The sequence below is a fragment of the Muntiacus reevesi genome, chromosome 4, assembly GCF_963930625.1.
Source record: "Muntiacus reevesi chromosome 4, mMunRee1.1, whole genome shotgun sequence".
NCBI classification, from domain to species: domain Eukaryota; kingdom Metazoa; phylum Chordata; class Mammalia; order Artiodactyla; family Cervidae; genus Muntiacus; species Muntiacus reevesi.
In genome coordinates, this window is record NC_089252.1 from 33,939,887 (window position 1) to 33,959,112 (window position 19,226).

The window sequence follows — 19,226 nt, forward strand, 5'->3', positions numbered from 1 at the left end:
AGGAGTAAATCTAAAATTGAATTGAAGTTCCCACACCAAGATCTATATTTGCAAAATTATTTAAAATAGTAAAATGGTAAAAACAATCTGAATATCTAAAAACCAGAAAATGGTAAAAGTTGTGGCTAACTATGCTCCAAATATCTTATAAAACCATTAAAAATATTTATAAAATTTAAATCATGACATGACCACTGCTGGAACAAGAGTTTATTCTAAGCCTATCTATAAGGCAAATATTATTATTACCATCTTCCATAAAGGAAATTTGAGACTCAGGGTCCAAGTGTTAGTTGCTCAGTCGTGTCTGACTCTTTGAGACCCCATGGACTGTGGCCCACCAGGCTCCTCTATCCATGGAATTCTCCAGGCAAGAGTACTGGAGCAGGTTGTCATTTCCTTCTCCAGGAAATCTTCCTGATCCAGGGATGGAACCCAGGTCTCCTGCATTGCAGGTAGATGCTTTACTATCTGAGCAACCAAATGAATTACTCAAGTCAGTAGAGGGTAGAGGCAAATTTTAACTTAGTTTTCTCTGAATCATATTTGCCACATTAAACTGCTTCCTGCTGGGACATTTGATTGAAAAAAAAAAGTGAAAAGTGAGTACAAAACTCTATGAATGTAATGATCAAAGCAAAAGAATCTACAATCTGCATTAAAAATAAAAAGGGTTGGCAGGAATTACGATGGGAAATGGATGACTTTTTTTAACCTTTCCATTTTTTGATATTTTTGCAATTTTCTATAATGAATAAATAATTTTGAGATTTCAAATTAGAAGATATGTTGCAAAAATGGCAAGGTAAATGTAGATTGAACACGGTATCAATGTGTTCTGCATCTTTAAACTTTAGTATAAGTACTTCCATTCCATGGTAATCCTACAGTGAGAAAATGTAAATCTGTTCGGTCTGCAGGGAAAACAACTGAATGACATTTCAGGCATACATTAGTCACCATCTCTGTTAAACTTAGGATAATCTTCTGAGTTAGTGGCACAATTAGAACTGTGCATAGTATTCTCCTTTGGTAAAATGGTCAATTTTAAAGAAGCATTAAATGTTAATTCTAAGGTATTACTCATAAGGGACCTTGTTAGTAGGTCACCATCAATGTATAATTAAGCTGGGTATTACTGGATTCGCTGCCTCTCCCTTTATCTCTGAATTTTGGAGAAGTTGTTGTTACATCAATCAACCAATATCTTTTTAACATCTACTAAGTGAAGGCTTGGAGAAGGCAATGGCAACCGACTCCAGTACTCTTGCCTGGAGAATCCCATGGGCGGAGGAGCCTGGTGGGCTGCAGTCCATGGGGTCACTGAGTCGGACACGACTGAAGCGACTTAGCAGCAGCAGCAGCAGCAGCAGCAAGTGAAGGCTCGGGACTCCCCTAGTGGCTCAGACAGTAAAGAATCTGCCAGCAGTGCAGGAAACCCGGTTTCAGTCCCTGGGTCGGGAAGATCCCCTGGAGAAGGGAATGGGTACCCACTCCAGTATTCTTGCCTGGAGAATTCCAGGGACAGAGGAGCCTGGTGGGCTACAGTTCATACGGTCACAAGGAATCGGACACGACTAGTGAAGGCACAAGATCCAGGTACTGTGAAGGAGAAAACGATGAGTTTGGGAGAGAAAAGATGCACAGAACAGTAATTCGAGGTGGCATTTAGTGAGTGCCCAAGGGGGCCCTCTGGGAGTGGAAAGTGTCTTTACTTTCCATGGGGGAGAAACTTCTCAGGTGACACATTTCCTTGTTTTCTCTTCTTTTCCTGTCTGTCATCTATCTCCCTCATCCTTTCCTCTTCTTTCCTCTTTGTCTCCCTCCCTCCTCTCCCCAAAATATATGATATATATCATATATATGTTTGATCATATATATATGATCATGTGATCAAAATATAAAGATGAGAGATGTCCCTGGTGGTCCAATGATTGAGACAACACTCTTCCAACGCAAGAGGTGCGAGTTTGATCACTGGTTGGCTGCTATGTGGTACAGCCAAAAAATGAAATAAATAAAAAATACACATAAAGGTGAAAATATTCCCCCAAAGATTCCTCAATTAGAGGAAAGTGTGAGCAAATGGAGCCAGAAAGACCAGAGTGCCTAGATACTGGGGACCTTGAGAAGTCCTATTAAACTGGTTTCCTCCCACGAGGGCCCTTTGCCACCTCCCTCTGTCCAGAAACCTCCCCCGTATGAGTTTGAGTTCTTTCTTCAGTTGTAAGCAACCAAGACCAGCTCAATTAAAAGACAGCAAGGATACCGTGTGCCTCACAAAATGAGTGGAGAAGCTGGGCAGCCGTGCCTGGGGCTTCAACTCTGTAGGCCACAGTGAGACTCTGCAGGATTTTGAGGAATGAACAACATGTCTGTGCTCAAATGGGATTGACAACTTATTTCTGGCTGAATAATAAAAATATTTCCAATTAAATTATTTCCCAGATTTTGGAATGAAGAGGCTGCAGTGATATTGGAAATATGTTGAAAAATCGAGATAGTGGACAAATTATTTATTAAGGCTCACAGAGTGATCTTTTGCAAAGGCAGTATTATTTTTTAATAGTTTTTTTAATTCTAAAAGTAACAATCACAAATTCCAAACATTTAGAAGACAAAATATATCCACAATCCCCAGTCTTCACAAAACTGCTTACTTATTTTTTATTCGTATTTCCTACTTATCTTCTTAGATAGATTCCAGAAAACAGAATTATTTGCTTAAAGGTTCACATTTGATTGAGACACATTGCCAAATTTGATAGCAGCAATGTCTAAAGTCCTATTAATACTTTCTCATATCCTAACTAGTGTTTTGATTTGAAAACTTCACTAATAAATGAAATTTTTTACTATTACAAATTTATGTTTTTGATTATTTGTGAGAACAGACATCTTTTAAAATTTGCTTACTAGTTGAATTTCTTTTGTGCATCCTAGTCAAGGCAGTGGGTAGGTTTTTGTCAGTGTTCTGATTAGATCAACACATCAAGGTCTCAAACCTGCCATCAGTTGAAAGAGCAACATACTAAGGAAAGTAACAGTAAAGATGGAGGAAAAGAAATACCCTGTCATTTCCTTTCAAATCTATGAATACTTGTGAGGTCCTTACTCCAGGGATGTAGCTCATTAAAACATGAATACCAATTTTATAGGTTAGAACATATATTAAGAAGCCTCTCCTGGAATTCTCATCTACTCATCTAGTATCCTAAGTGCCTAACTTTATTGATTGGTTTGTGGTGTGTTTATCTCCCTATTCCAAACTTTCCCCGGCTGCCGTGGCCAGGATCCACAGTAATAGGCTGTAACAGAATGTCTTGCATGCCCCAAGTATCTAATAAGCGTTTGGGAATTAGTTCTTACCGTAATTATCAGAATGAAAGGCACTCATAGGAAATGCATTGAATAAAGTAGTGTGCCATAAACAATAGAAGTTTACTGACCAAATACTATGTGCGTGCAGAATGCACTCCAGAAGGAGTGCTTTATCTTCACATCAGAGACAAGGGCCTTTGTAGATGTTTCATGAGCCAGAGCAACTGAGAAGATCCCTTTGAGTAGTATTATTAAACACATCCATATAGATGAGTTTTCTGTTATTTTGCTGTGTGTTAATTTTTTCAAAAGCCAGGAGTATGTATTCTGTTACTCATCCTAGTACAGCTGTGTATACATCCTATACACAGCAAACAGAATTACCTCTTCAGCTGAGACCTGAAAAATCTCAAAATACATAAGATAATGAAGTAAATGTAGTTGCAGGAAAATATGTCACTTATGCAGATTCTTTACCATCTGAGCCACCAGGGAAGCCCATACATATTGTACAGTATTGTTAATTTTCTTATGCTGAATGGCAGATTAATAGCTATTCAAATTGAGTTAAAAGTGAACATTCCTTCTGTAGAAAATCAAATGTAAATATCACTGTATTTTATGATATATTCAGTTTGTATATTAAATATTAAATCACCAGGGCGTCTGTGTTCTATCACTTCTACTACAAATATGTCACTTTCTAATTAACAGAGAATTTTTCTTTCAATTTGCTTTTGAGTTTACAATATATAATATTTGACTTATTGAAAAAATCTGTAATTCATTCCTTTGTTTAGTAAAGATCTATAGCTTCTCTATAGTTTTTTATGGTAAACTATGCATAACAAAATTTACTATTTGCATCATTTTTAAGTGCACAGTTCAGTGGCATTAAGGAAATTCATATTGTTGTGCAGCCATCACCATCATCCATTTCCCGGACTTGTTTCATCTTCCCAAACTGAAACTCTGTCCCCATTAAACACTAACTGCCGTTCCCCAGACCCTGACAACCACCATTCTGTCTCTATGAATCTGACTACTCTAGGTATGATTCCATGAAGTAGAATCACACAGTATTTGTCCTTTTGCAACTAGCTGATTTCACTTAGCGTTAATGTCTCCAAGGTTCAACCCATGTGGTAGCATGTGATGGAATTTCTTTCCTCTTTAAGGCTGAATACTACTCTGTTATACACCGTGTATCACATTTGGTTTATCCATTCATCCGGAGATGGACTTTTGGGTGACTTCCCTCTCTTGGCCAAAGTGAAAAGTGCTGCCATGCATGTGGGTGTACTGTTTAGATTCTTTTAAAAATTAACAGAACAGTGCTGTCTTTTAACAAGGCCATACATACTGTATGTAAAACACAGTTTTTGGCTGACACTTACTTAACCTCAGAATCTGGACCTTGGTGCAATATGAGAAGAGGTTCATTTGTCAGTATGTGTCACCAGGGATTACCCCGGGGATATATAAAGTCAGTCACTCTATACATAGACTATATATAGTCAGCCCTTCAAATTATAGAGAGCAATATATTTAAATAGATGACTCGAAACCTTTAGAACATTTTTTTTCTCACCCAGTCTTGAGGTATTTGGTAGGAAGTCTCGTCAGGTAGACTTAAAGTTCAAAGGCAGCCCATTGAACATAGTCAATTTCAAATGAAGGTAAAGCTCTTCTTATATCTGAAGGCTATAGAAAAAAGTATACTATTGATAGAATTCTGGATAGCTTAATGTACAGTAAATCTCAAGTAAGTAGAGTCTATGCAATCATATATTTGATTTATTTGTCAAAAAAGGTGCCAAAAAAACAAGTTACAAAGGGAATCTGATTATTTTATAGCCAATGTTTATCAAAAATTTATAGAGTGAAGAAAGGAAAGGGGAATACTGGACTCACTGCAGCTGTCAGAGAAAGCCTTTGCGTGCAGACTGACCTGGATTTTAATCCTGGCTGCCAGATTTTCTAGGTGTTTGACTAGGCAAGACCCTTAGTCTCTCTAAACCTCAGTGGTTTTATCTATAAAATGATAACCATAAAGTTTTTTCTTTATTGGGTAGAGAACTACAGTGAGTCATAATAATAAGCATCAGTTGGTGGCGGTGGTGGTGACTAAGTCACTAAGTTTTATTCGACTCTTTGCAGCCCCACAGACTGTAGAGTGTCAGACTCCTCTGTCCATGGAATTCTCCAGGCAAGAATACTGGAGTGAGTTGCTGTGCCCTTCTCCAGGAGGTCTTCCCGACCTAGGGATCGAACCTGGGTCTTCCACATTGCAGGCAGATTCTTTACCATCTGAGCCACCAGTAATACTATTATTACTTAATACCTGATTCATAGTTGGCTCTTAAAAATTTTAGTTTACTTTCCTTTGTCTAGTTGTGCCAACATTTTTGAGAGTTTACGCTACAAAGAAGAACCAGTATCCAGGTCAATAATATTCAAATGTTCTTGCTCTCATATACCCTAAAAGGAACCTGAAAAACATATATATGTTGTGTTACATAATTTTTCAGTAAAAGTTGAAAGAATAGGAAATTTTATTTTTCTCATGTATTATAAATATTAGCATCTTAAAAATAAAACTCATCCTTCTTTTAAATGTGCCCAGTGGAATCTATGAATCATGGCAATTTAATACCCAGAATCATGCATTTAAACAAATATACAATTTTTTCTTTAACAGTAAGAAATTTTATCTCATTTCATTTTCTCCTTAAACTCTCATTTTCGCTCTATTTTATTCAGAGAATTTTATTCTAATGTAATATATGTTTATGCTTAAACAACTTTATTTATCAATACAAGGTAAATATTTTTAAAATTTGAAAATATTTAAGAATGTCTTGGGACACAAAAATCTAGGTATCAAATATTCACTCTGGATTGAGTTATATATACATGTAATTTATAATGTACATAATTGATCAAAATAAACGTTTCTATGACTATTAAACACAGTGAAATTTTTAAGAGAAATAGATCCCTTGATGAGAAGAGCTTTTTTTCTCCCAGTAAGTTAATGGATCTATTAATAATGATTATTTCTTCCAAGAATGAGATAGGATTCAGCGTCCCTATCATCCTTGTTTTGTGTTTTTATAGATGCAAGCGCTGAGTAAAGCTGAGGGTATAATGCATTTCAAGTTGAACTGTTCTCTCCCCAGATCTTCCCCTGCTGGTTTCGTTTCACTTTCCAGGTCTCAGTACAAATGTGACCCACCTCAAGGAGACCTCTCCTGATGGTGGGATCAAAAGTAGCCCTTCTGAACCCGGTTATACAATCGCACCCGTCACTCTCCGCAGGCGTCTTGTTCAGGGACCTCCCACTGCGCCTCTGGGCTCAAGTGTCAGTTCTTGTGCCAGGAAACTTGTCTGTCTTGCTGATGCCTGGGAGGCACAGCTATACATGCTGTTGGATGAAAGAACGAAATGCTTGTATGAGAGGATCACTCATTTGTGGAGCAGTCACCAGTAAAGAAATCAGGCTCTCTCAGTTATCATCAAACGAAGATCCTCCAAGCAACACAATGGAAAAGGAACCTCTTTGAGGGCCAGGGAGTCTAAGCTTGTATCCTGAGATTCACCCTGCGGTGTAAGTGACATTCCATTCTAGCAACTAAAGTTTAGTCCCTCAGTCGTGTTTAACTCTTTGCGACCCCATGGACTGTAGCCCACCAGGCTCCTCTGTCCATGGGATTCTCCAGGCAAGAATACTGGAGTGAGTTGCCATTCCCTTCTCTAGGGAGCAACTAAACAGCTCAAAATAACAGAAAGGAAGTAAACACATAAGAGTAACTGCAACCAGACAATCTGGGAGATTTCCTGTCTGCACATGGTTGGAAGTGTATGGAGACATTTTGGGTCAGCGTGGGGTGGGGAGAATGCCTGCCTTTAGTTGGCCCCCCGCCAGTATCAACAGTCCTGCAGTAATTGACAAGAAGGACCATCCCTTGCTGGAAGACTGCGCCTTTGCACCTCATGTTAGCTTCTAACACCAAGGGGCGCTTTCAAGCTAAGGCAGACAACATGAGTCCCTGTCCCTGTCTGAAGCCTATCTTCTGAGATCAAGTTTTCAACAGAGCCTTCTCTTCCCAAATGACCATCAGAAAGAAAGCCCACCGCATCTGGAGACAGCACAACCACATCCATCCCATCTGAACAGCACAACCCAGGATCATCAGCCCCAAAGCAGTTATAGGTGACTTTAAATGCTATGGTTACACTGGGTGGGCATGGCAGGGTGGGATGGGGAAGGTGCTGGGGGGAGGGAGGAAGAATGAATTTAGTTGACAGAGGAAAAGCCAGCCTAGCAAGTGATGGATTAAATAGATTTAATGGATTAAATTATTTAAAACAGCTGCTCCCTGTGCATTACAGTTTACCTCTTGTGAGCAATCATACAACCAAACGAGCAAGAACATTCCAAATCTGAGGCTCCCGAAATGTTCCCTGAAACTCCCTTAGTCTAGTCTTAGGGCTTGCTTTTCCCTCTGATTAACCCAAATGGCCAGCTATTTTGTAAACTGTCTTCAGGATTGTATTTATTTTATATAGGTTTTGTGCCCTGTAAAGACACAAATGCTGGGAGTCCCCTAGAGGCTTAGTGGTTAGGATTTCAGGCTTTTATTGCTGTGGCAGCTTCCTACCCTGTTGAGGAACTGAGATCTCAAGCCAGAGGCACAGGCCAAAGGAAAAAAAAAAAAGTGCAACACTGTTTTTGCTGAGATTAGGCAGACCTGCAGGTGAAAAATATGTCTTTCCAGAATGTTTTCCTCTTACAAAAAATTTAGCCTTGAGTTTGAGAAGTGCACTATAGCAGAAACATTCAATAATCTTGCTTGTCTATCTCTACTGTCCATCAATAAAATTGAGATGGGAGGAGGAAGAAAAAAGAAAAACCACCGACTTTACTGAATTGAAAGAAATAGTGTTTAGCATGTTTAATACAGAGCCCACATCTCATTCTTCCTAACCCCAGATGCAGCAACAAGAAATTTATTGAGCATCTACTATACCCTCAAGACACAGTTGACTCAAAAGACTGCTGTTGCATGTACATGTATCAGTACCTTTTAAACGCATTATCACATATTTTATACTCATCAGTGTTTATATTATAAACATTTCACTAATATTGAAAATTTTGGTATGCAAAACTGAAAAGGGCTGGCTATCATTAAGTTAAAAAGCTGCCTTAATCCATTTGCTCCAGCTGCTGGCCTTGAGTGAGGATGCGGGAAAACAAATACAAATCACTTGCAGGAGTCCCCCTCAGTTGTAGCAAACATCTCAAAGAAATAGGGTTTTGAGGGAAAAAAAAAAAAAGAAATAGGGTTTTGTTTTTCGATTTCACGAACACGTGGAAATTGTTCCAGGCTTCCTTTGATCACGGAAAGGCGCGGTCGACCCCGACTCTTTCCAACGAGAGTGGCTTTTCTCAGGCATCACACCAAGATAACAGCTTTAGAATTTCGTTCTAGGCCAAACGGTTTCACTTTTAAGATGGAATAGAAGCCATTGAGGAAGGCGAGACCGTTCTTTTCCCGAGGCCCCGTGAGCTCTCGGGACACGATGGGCCGTTTCTCGCGGGATCGGGTGGGGCCTACGCCACTGACGCGTCACCGGAAGGGGCGGAGTCTCCTGCTGTGGCGGGAAAATACACTCCTGGACAGCGCCCGGAGGCCGTATCTGCCGCCGTCCGGCCCTCGCCGCAGCGCCAGTGGCCAGAACCATGCCAGCCGCCGGCTCCGAGCCGCCACGCCCGCCGTCGCCGCCCGCCGCGCAGGAGCAGGGCGCCGAGCCGCGGCCGCCGCCGCCGCACGGGGAGCTGCAGTACCTGGGGCAGATCGAGCACATCCTCCGCTGCGGTTTCCGGAAGGATGACCGCACCGGCACCGGCACCCTGTCGGTGTTCGGGATGCAGGCGCGGTACAACCTGAGAGGTGAGGCGGCCGCGTCACGGGGGCGGGCGGGCCCGGTGCGTGCGGCGCTGCGGTGGGGAGAGCGCTGCGGACAGGCCGGGCGCGGCGGCGGGCGTTTAGCCCTAACCTCTGCAGTGTGAGTAAGGGGAGTGGCTCTGGCCCCACTTTACAGACGCCGAAACTGGCTCGGACTCGAGACGTGAACTTGCATAAGGTCACACGGACTGGACGGCAGAGCTGGGAGGTAAAAGCAGGCCCTCTGGCTCTTAATCACCACGTTATGCTGTCTCCCCTAAGTGGGCTTGGATCTGCAGCGCTAGCCCTAGACTAGAGGGTGAGAGAGGATCTGCCCGGGCTTGACCGAGGCATTGACTGCAGGGCTCCTTTCCCGCCACTCCTCTTCCCTCCGCGCTGACAGTTCCGCTTTGTTTTTAAAAATTGGAGCCCAGATGACGTGGGCGGGGCCTCGGGGGGAAGAGACCGCTGGGAAGCAGGGGCGGGAACGTGGGGCTCGAGACAGTTCTCCCATCTGGTCCAGCGAGCCAGCTTTCCTCCCTAATCTTGAAACAGAAACGCGAGAATCCAAGGAGTTCGTATTAATTTGGGGGGGGTGGGGTGGGGTACCGTGCAACAAGGCTTGCGAGTTCTTAGAACCTGGGCCACAGCAGCGAGAGTCCTAACCACTGGACCTCCAGGAAATTCCCTTATTTGCTTCGCTGGTGGCTCAGCTGGTGAAGAATTCGCCTGCAATGCAGGAGCCCTGGGTTCGATCCTTGGGTTGGAAAGATACCCTGGAGAAAGGAACGGTTACCCAGTACTGTGTTCTGGCCTGGAGAATTCTATGGACCGTATATATAGTCCATGGGGTCTCAAAGAGTCGGACACGACTGAGCGACTTTCACTTTCCTGGGGAGAAATGTGTCTTGGAAGTTGTTAGTGCCAGGCTCCCAGGGGACAAAGAGGTGGGATCGGGGTCGGCCTCAGACAAAGGTCGTGAAACAGGTGTGTGGCGGGTGGCTGTGAGTGGGGAGACCAGCTGTTGAAAAGGTGCACCCAGGTCAGGGTAGAAACCCTCTGCCGCACACCCATTGCAGAAGCTGAAAAATCCAGAGCTGCAGTGACCAGATGGGCTTGGACAGCTTGGGGAGTTTTATCTTGAGTAGAGGGATCCTCCTTCCTGCAACTCCTGCATGGTGGCCTCCCATGAGCCATAGACATCATTTTCACTCCAGCCCCTCTGCTTAGACTTGGGCACTGTTGGTTATCTTCGCCCATCTTCAGCTTCCCCATGTGCTCCAAATGGAGGAAATGATCCGCCAAAGGGAGGCAATGTAGGTGCTTGAAGACTCTGCCCTTCTTACATGACTATCACCTGTACAGTTGGCTGAATAGGTACTGAATTTAGAGATAAGCTTTTACATGTTTCTCAGCTGTTTGATGCAGACTTACCACCTCCTGGTGCCTGTAAAATGGAGATCATAATGGAGCCTCAAGCAGGATTGTATTGAGGATCAGATAGGATTGTGCATATCTGGTGTTTAAGCAGTTAATTATTTTTAGTTCAGTTAAAAAATAACCCTGGGGCTCAGTGTTTAAGACACCATACACTGCACAGGGGGCATGGGTTCAAGCCGTTATAGGGGGAACTAGGATGCCGCGTGCCTCTCGGTGTGGTCAAGAATAAATCTATAAAATGGATAACCAACAAGGATCTGTTATATGTTACAGAGCAGCCTGGATGTGAGGGGAGCTTGGGGAGAATGGACATGTGTATGTCTGAATCCCTTTGCTGTTCATCTGAAACAACTATCACAACATTGTTCGTTGACTATACCCCGATACAAAATAAAAAGTTCAAAAAGGAAACAGGAAAGTTTTAAAAATATATAAATAAAGGTTAATTTTCTTTGCACATATTTAAGAACTATTCACTTTTAGGCAGGGCAATATCTACTGTTACCTGGTGGTGAGCCCGTTCTCCCTGGCAGGATAATCGCGGAATAGCAGCCTTCAGGCTGTGTCCTAGGGCACATTCTGTGTGTTGTCTTCACACCTCTGGGAAGGGTTCGCACTGACTGGGTAGTGGCTGCTGGCTCTTTCCCTGTCCACATGGGCCTCCCGGCCCGGCCAGGCCCGCCCCATCTCTCTGTGTGAAATTCCTGTGTCTGGTGGTCAAGGGGCGCAGGAGGGTGATCTCACCTGAAGTGTGTCACTGACTTAGGGCTGCAGCCTTGGGAACCCCACTCTGATCTGGAGGTTTCCACGTGGCAGAAGTCACAGGTTTCCAGCTCTTCCAGGCCTTCTGTCCTGGGGCATGTCCTCTCTTTTTACAGAAAAAGTTGGATGGCATGTTCTGTCTTCTCATCTTGAAATTACATGACAAACTGTTTTCCAGATGAATTTCCTCTGCTGACAACCAAACGTGTTTTCTGGAAAGGTGTTTTGGAGGAGTTGCTGTGGTTTATCAAGGTAAAGAAGTTGCTGCTATTAGAAGTCAATAATCTGTTGTCAGTACAGCACCAGCAAAATCCTTTTAAAAGCGCATCATGTCACTCCTTGGCCTAAAGTCGTTAATGGCTCCTGTTTTATTCAAGGTCCTTACAGTTTTGGCTCAGCTCTGGCCTCAGCCAGAGTCATGCTCACTCTGCTCCTCTCACCCTGGCCTCCTTGCTGATTTTCAGGCACACCAGGACATCCCCATATGGGGCTGAGTACTCACCGCTCCTGCTCCCTGGAGTCCCCACCCCCATGTAGCACCCTCACCTTCAACTCTCTACTCAGTGAGTTTTCCCTGCCTCCGATCTAAAACCGTGATTACCCCCACCCCTCCTTTGTTTTTTCTCTAGAGAAGCCTCATTTTATATATAAGGTCTTCCCCCTTTACCCCCTTCAAGGGAGAAGGCAGACAAATGAATAAAATACTATCATTTAGAAAATTTTTATTTAAAATTTTTTTGACATTTAGAAAAGTACTATAAGCTCCATGAGGGCAGAGAATTTCTTTTGTCTGCTGTTGCATCCCCTGAAACATGGCCTGCCACACAGTAGGCACTCACAGAGATTGCTCACTGAATATAGATCCCAGCCACGCTCTCCTGGGGGGTAAGCCAGAAGAGGCTCTTGAGTAATAAGCTGAGCACGGTGATGGTGGGCAGCGGCCACACCTGGGTCTCCCCTTCATCTCATTTTCATCTGCCCTTCATCTCACTGGTCTGAGACTCTGGCCAACACTGCTCACAGGGTGCCTAAAGAGATGGGCTCTCTTCTGGGCTGGGCTCGAGGTTGGGCTTCCTTCTGTGGCTTATATTGTCTTGGGCCAAAGCAGGCCCAAGACCTCAATGCATTTTAGAAAAGGTTTAGGTTTGGATACAGATCTCAGAAGAGGATGTTTACAGCCAAGCTAGAGCCCAGGCTGAATGGATGGGGAGGGAGACTTGAAGCAACATGAGTGAGTCATGAAATGAGTCATTGGAAGTGAAAATAAAATCAGTATAAACTCAACGACAGAGAGGGAGGAACTGAGATGCTCAGAAATAGAGGTCATGTGCTTGTTTGATCATAAAGCTGGAGTTCAGGATTCCAGTGAGTCCTCACCAGGAAGACAACAGACCCGCCTCTGATAGTCACTCCACAGGTGACTCAAGAGAGAGGATGTGGTGTGCCTACACTTCAGCTGGGGTCTTTGGGTAAGATGGGGAGATGCAATCTGTGCCTTGGTTCGTATCTGTTGAGTGCCAAGTGTTTGCTTGTATTATCTTCTCCTCCCAGTAATGTGGGTGGTGATTGCTACTACTGTGCTCTTTCTTGGGTGCAGATACTGAGGCTGGAGAGCTCAGGGAGCTGGTCAGAGGAGAAGCGAGGAGACAGCAGGCTTAGCACCCAGGCGTGTGGCCTCACTGCCTGCTTGTAACCGTTAGAGCACATCCTACCAAGGGCCAAATGGGGTCTTGACCTGGATGCACCATCAGGATACACGGGCCAACTCTAATGAGATGAAATACATGAGGAACATAGAGCTTATGCTTGGCACCAAGAAAGAAAACAAAACCCCGCCAAGAACCTACACCTTAACTTTGCAAGTACAGGTTGTTGATAAACATAACTTGATAGTGGTACTTGTAAAGATATATGTCTGACATATTTGACAGAAAAGCTAATATTGATCAGGCCTATCAGTGGAAACATCCTATATAACAGGTCTAAGATACACCAAACACATTGCAATTGTGGAGTAGATTCATTCTGGGGTGTCACACTTAGTCACAGGACACATTTAGTTAAGAAACAGAACAGTTAGATGGGAGCAATGAAAGGGCTTGAAGATGTTTAGAAGTCTTGGTTGAGGAGAATAGGAAAAAAGATTTGAGGGAGTGATTGCAAAGAAGGATCATACTCTCCGGGGGTCTTTGGAAAGTCTGGGCTGGGACCAGCCTGCCTAGTGATGGGGCCCATCAGGTGCTGCCCCCGTCTGTCAGCACAGGCCCACTTGTGGTGGGCTTGGAATTCACCGATGCCGCGTCTCTTACAGGGATCCACCAACGCTAAGGAACTGTCTTCCAAGGGAGTGAAAATTTGGGATGCCAACGGGTCCCGAGACTTTCTTGACAGCCTGGGCTTCTCCAACAGAGCTGAAGGGGATTTAGGCCCAGTTTATGGCTTCCAGTGGAGGCATTTTGGGGCTGAATACAAAGATATGGATTCAGGTGAGGAGCTGGTGTGGGGGGGGCTTGGGTTTCCTGAGTGCCTCTCACAGCCTGGGTTTGTTCTGTGGCTGCAGGTGAAGCCCGGGGGATAGGAAGCTGATGATGGGGAAGTGGATATATAACTTGGACCTTGTGAGGGGCTGCTTCGGATCCAGGGGGAGGGTCGGGTCACACACCAGGTGGTCAGCACTTGTGGGTCTGGGCACCTTCCGTACCTTGTTCATCAGCAGACAGTGACCTGGTGGGTGCTCGGTCGCTGTGTTGGAGGCAGGTTGGAAGTTCATCTGGGATGAGTCCCAGGGACTGACTGCCCCGTGGTCACCTTGACCTCCCTTTTCAAGACCGAACCACCCAGCACGCTGCTGGTGGCGCTAATGTGACGGCACCCGTCTTGGTTGCCCTCTCCTCCCCACCCTACTGGGGTGGAGACGAAACATCTCACTCCTGGACGCCCACCCTCCTCTGTCACTTGGTGGCACTGCCTCTCGCGTAAATTAATGTTGGTAAAACTCACAGCACTTAATAGATCTCTCCACCTTTGCAAATCTGTGTGCAGTTTTAGCCCATGGAGATTTATGTAGCCATCAGCACAATCAGGATACAGAACTGTTCCATTAGAGGTCATCTTTTTAAACATCTTTTCTGGAACTGTGATAGTGACAGGGCTTTCTTCCCCCAAATTCAAAACTCCTGGACTCAAACGGAGTCTAACTCCAGCAAGCAGATGTTTAATCATAGACGTGGGAGGCTTTGCACATCTCAGCTTCCAGTTCACTCCAGAAGGAGGCAAGTTCAGAGACCAGACATGGGAGAAAAGTACAGGGTGGTATATAATAGGTTTCCTGATGTTTACAGGTCAGTAGCTGTTTAGCTGTTAAATTGTAATTTTCAGTGGGAGTATTGGAAAGCTAGTATCTAGATGACAAAAAGGAATCCTCATCATCTGTTGTTGGACCATGTAGGGTAGGAAATATTCTACTGCAGATCCAGCCCTGCCTGGCAGTGAAGTGGGACAAGAATGGTTGATGGTACAGACATGATACCCCGTGGGGACCGCTGGAAGAAACTGATTGTTGAGGATGAAGGAGGTTTAGCGATAGGAGAAGGGGGAGGAGGGACACCATGGCCAAGTATTTAAGTCTCTTAAGTAGTGGGAAAATAGACTTCTTATGGCACCAGAGGACAGACCTAGGAGCCCAGACTCGACATAACCCAGCAAAGTATGATTCCTCAGTACTGTTCACTGGTTATCGTGTGACTAGGCTGGCGGGGCCTTGGGGGGAGGACAGTGTGCTCAGTGACCTGGGGCCCTCTCCCAGGGTGCCATGGTTCACATGTGTGGTGGTCTCTTGTTTTTGCCAATTCTGCAGATTATTCAGGTCAAGGAGTAGATCAACTGCAAAAAGTGATCGACACAATCAAAACCAACCCTAACGACAGAAGAATCATCCTGTGTGCTTGGAATCCAAAAGGTAGATAACACCCCAGTCATCCTCCTGTGTCCTAAGTGAGCCTTGAGCAGAGGCACCGGGTTGGAGGTGGTCCTGGAAACTGTCCCCGCTGCACAGCTGCTCGTGTGACCCTGGCCATGTCCCAAGTGGCCCCATTTTTACCTGCCTTCAGAGAGCAAGCTTGGGCCCAGATGAAATTAACTTGTGTTTATGGGCTTTAATTATAAAAATACACATGAAAATTTAACATATTAAATTGGGACAGTTGGAATTTTAGATCACCTCCACCTATTATGAACCTTTTAAACAATTGTAAAACTAAGCTCTCCCGAGGTGTAGTAAATAGCCTGAGTGGAATTTTTGCATTAATGATAGCAATTTGAGTACAGGAGGGTGTGCCTGAGTCGCCAGTCTCATGGTCCCTGCAAATGAATTCATTCCCCCTGTACTTCTGGCTAGGTGCCATAGAGGTGGTCCAAGTGATTCATGTTAGCTCGGATGAGAGCGGGTGGCCTCAACAGTCAGTGTGCACCCACAGAGGCCTCACGGTGATGGACAGGTCTCCGTCGGCCTTATGCCATCCCTGGGGTGGGAATGGTTCGTGGGGGTCGCTGGCCCAGTGGCTCTTCTCACCATCTCTGCTCTAACAGCTGGCTTCTGCTGCTTTTTGCTTTGCTTAGAGCTGTGTTCCTTAAAAACCACCTCCTCTCCTGACTTTCCCCTGTGTTGGCCCCTCAGATCTCCCTCTCATGGCCCTCCCCCCGTGCCACGCCCTCTGCCAGTTCTACGTGGTGAATGGGGAGCTGTCCTGCCAGTTGTACCAGCGGTCGGGAGACATGGGCCTGGGTGTGCCCTTCAACATCGCCAGCTATGCCCTGCTCACCTACATGATTGCACACATCACGGACCTGAAGGTGGGCTGCTCTGGGTGGGGTGGAGGGGGGCCCAGCCTAGAACACTGGGCCGTGAGGTCCTGTCACATGGGAGAACTGATGGCTGAGAATTCCGGCTTTTTATAGTTTTTAGATGTGATCTGTGTAAATGAGTGAACTGCTCCCTCTGACTTCCTTGGAGCAGTTCTGTCCTTGGTCTGTATAAACGTGTGGGATTGGATAGGTTGTTATGACTTTGGATCAACTTTCCCCAAAAGCGACACTGGTTAAATTTCCTTGTGAAGAGCTCTGGGATATCTGCCTGCTCACGTGTTTTTACATGATGTGTTGTAAAGGAACTCAAACTAAAATAAAGCCTTACCAGTTTCACTTTCTTCTGTGGGGTTTAGCCAGGTGACTTTGTACACACTCTGGGAGATGCACATGTTTACCTGAATCACATCGAGCCGCTGAAAACTCAGGTAAGAAATGTACGTGCCGTACTTTGGGGTTTGATACCTTCTCTTGAGACCTTGTCCATGTGGGAGGCGTCCCTCCTGTAAAAGATGTTCTCCTCCAGGCTCTGATGGAGCCAAGAGGACAGGCTTCCAGGTTTGTGGATGGTGGTGGACAGGCAGGGACCAGGCAGGTGGGTCTGTGGCCACAGACACTGAACATGACAGGTGCTGTGAGGTACTGCACGTGTATGTATTCTTGCCCGTTACGGTGTGTCCTAGGATACTGAATCTAGCTCCTGTGTGAATCAGTAGGTCCTTGTTTACCCATTTTATGTAAACCGGTTTGTACCTGCTAATCCCAGCCCTCCACTCCCCTCCCCCTTGGCAGCCACCATTCTGTTCCCTGTCCATGATCCTGTTCCCGTTTCAGGGATAGGTTCATTTGTATCTTATGTTAGATCCCTCACTTAAGTGACATCATGTGGTATTTGTCCTTCTGACTTTGCTTAGTATGATCTCTGGGTCAATCCGTGTAGCTGCTAATGGCATTTCATTCTTTTTTATGGCTGAGTAGTATTCAGTTCTGTATGTACATGTGTGTGTATATATAAATCTGTATATATATGTGTGTGTGCAGATATGTACATATACACAAAGCTGATCTTTCTCCATTCGTCAGTGGATGTTCAAGTTGTTGCCTTGTCTTGGCTATTGTGAATAGCGCTGCTGTGAATACAGGGGTGCATGTATCCTTGAATTATAGTTTTGTCTAGATATATGCCCGGGAGTAGAATTGCTGGGTCATACGGTAATTCTATGTTTGGTTTCCTGAGGAACTTTTCATACTGTTTTCATCAGTGGCTGCATCTGTTTACATTCCCATCAATAGTCCAGAAAGATTCCCTTTTCTCCACACCCTCTCCAGCATTTGTTATACTTTTTAATGATGGCCATTTTGACAGGTGTGAGGTGGTACCAATTGTGGCTTTTATTTGCATTTCTCTAATTATTGATGTTGAATATTGTTTCATGTGCCTGTGGGCCATCTCTGTATCTTCTTTGGAGAGCTGTCTCTTTAGGTCATCTGCCCATTTTGAAATTGGGTTTTTCTTGTTGTTGAGTGTATTACAGAGCTGTTTTTGTATATTTTGGAAATTAAGCTGTTGTCAGTTGCATTGTTTACAAATATTTTCTATAGATTGTCTTTTAGTTTTGTTTATGGTTTCCTTTTGCACATTTTACAATCTGTGCAAAACCTTGTAAGTTAGATTAGGTCCCCTTTATTTTTATTTCTATTGCTTTGGGAGACTGACATAAGAAAACATTGGTATGATTTATATCAGAATATTTCACCTGTGTTCTCTTCTAGGAGTTTTATGGTGTTGTCTTATTAAGACTTTAAGCCAGTTTGTTTTCAGCAAAGGGTGATTTAAGTGGCAATTTAAAAAAAGGAGTGTCTGTGCTTAATGAACTCCAAAGGAAAAAACTTGAACTGGAAACCTTTTAGCCCCTTCTGGTTAGATCTGGAAGAGCATGACCCCAGGATTCGTCCGGATACTGCGGTTGTGCTGACGGAGGAGGGGGGCATGCCCTGTGTCCGGCCCAGGAGTCCTGGTTTTATCCCTGTTAGCTGTCAACACATATCCTCTTTCCTTGTCCTTTCTGCCAGGGACAGTTGGGCTAGGCATCATGGGACTCAAGGAAACATCCTGTAACTACTTCTTAAAGTAAAAAACCCTGCCCTGGTTTTAACAAACTTAAGAACTTAAAGCCAGTGAACCACCAAGGCCCCTGACCCCATGTGATCCACTGGTTACCCTTCACTCTCCACGGGGTGGGAGAATGGGTCAGCAGCACTGAGGAACGAGGGGTGAGGTATCTTCAGTATGTGACCCCTGCAAAGTGATACTTCCTGGTAAAATACTGTGATTTGTTTCACAAAGGGACATGGGGAGCAAAAATTAAAGCAGGGCGTATGGATCTGGTAAAATAATGGTCTTATGTTGTTTTTAGCTTCAGCGAGAACCAAGGCCTTTCCCCAAGCTCAAAATCCTTCGAAAAGTTGAGAAAATTGATGACTTCAAGGCTGAAGACTTTCAGATTGAAGGCTACAATCCTCACCCGACTATTAAAATGGAAATGGCTGTCTAGAGTGCTTTTAAAGGCGTTGTTTGAAGGATATTTACACCTAGGTAAAAGTTCACTTGGCTCCAAATGCGAAGGATCTAGGTCAAAGCCTGTTAGTGATCTACTGGTTTTTATCCATTAACTTTTAAGAATGTTGCCACTGGCAACTAAGAGCTGTGCTGTTCTCATAGTAATAAAAGGCCTTGGGTTTGGGTGACTCACTGAGGGTGTCTGTACATGTAGTGATTTTGAATAGACAGGAAAGATAATTTATATAAATTCAAATTTCATACTGTTTTAGGAAAATGGTCAGTGCATTTCAAGAATTATATAGAACTATTTCCCCAAATTTGAG

At 44.3% G+C, this 19,226-nt stretch overlaps 1 protein-coding gene across 2 annotated transcripts; it reads left to right on the top strand.

Annotated features, from left to right (window-relative positions):
* The first annotated feature begins 8,984 nt into the window (after positions 1-8,984).
* TYMS (thymidylate synthetase) lies at positions 8,985-19,095 on the top strand. Of its 2 annotated transcripts, none has more exons than XM_065932500.1 (7): positions 8,985-9,281; positions 11,656-11,729; positions 13,789-13,963; positions 15,334-15,435; positions 16,153-16,328; positions 16,697-16,777; positions 18,758-19,095. In XM_065932500.1, exons 1-7 carry the CDS (start codon positions 9,071-9,073, stop codon positions 18,893-18,895), a joined length of 957 nt encoding a protein of 318 aa, XP_065788572.1. In that variant the 5' UTR covers positions 8,985-9,070; the 3' UTR covers positions 18,896-19,095. The 2 variants fall into 2 exon arrangements, with proteins under 2 accessions (XP_065788572.1, XP_065788573.1); XM_065932501.1 differs by having other exon boundaries at positions 16,697-16,768.
* The last annotated feature ends 131 nt before the right edge of the window (positions 19,096-19,226 follow it).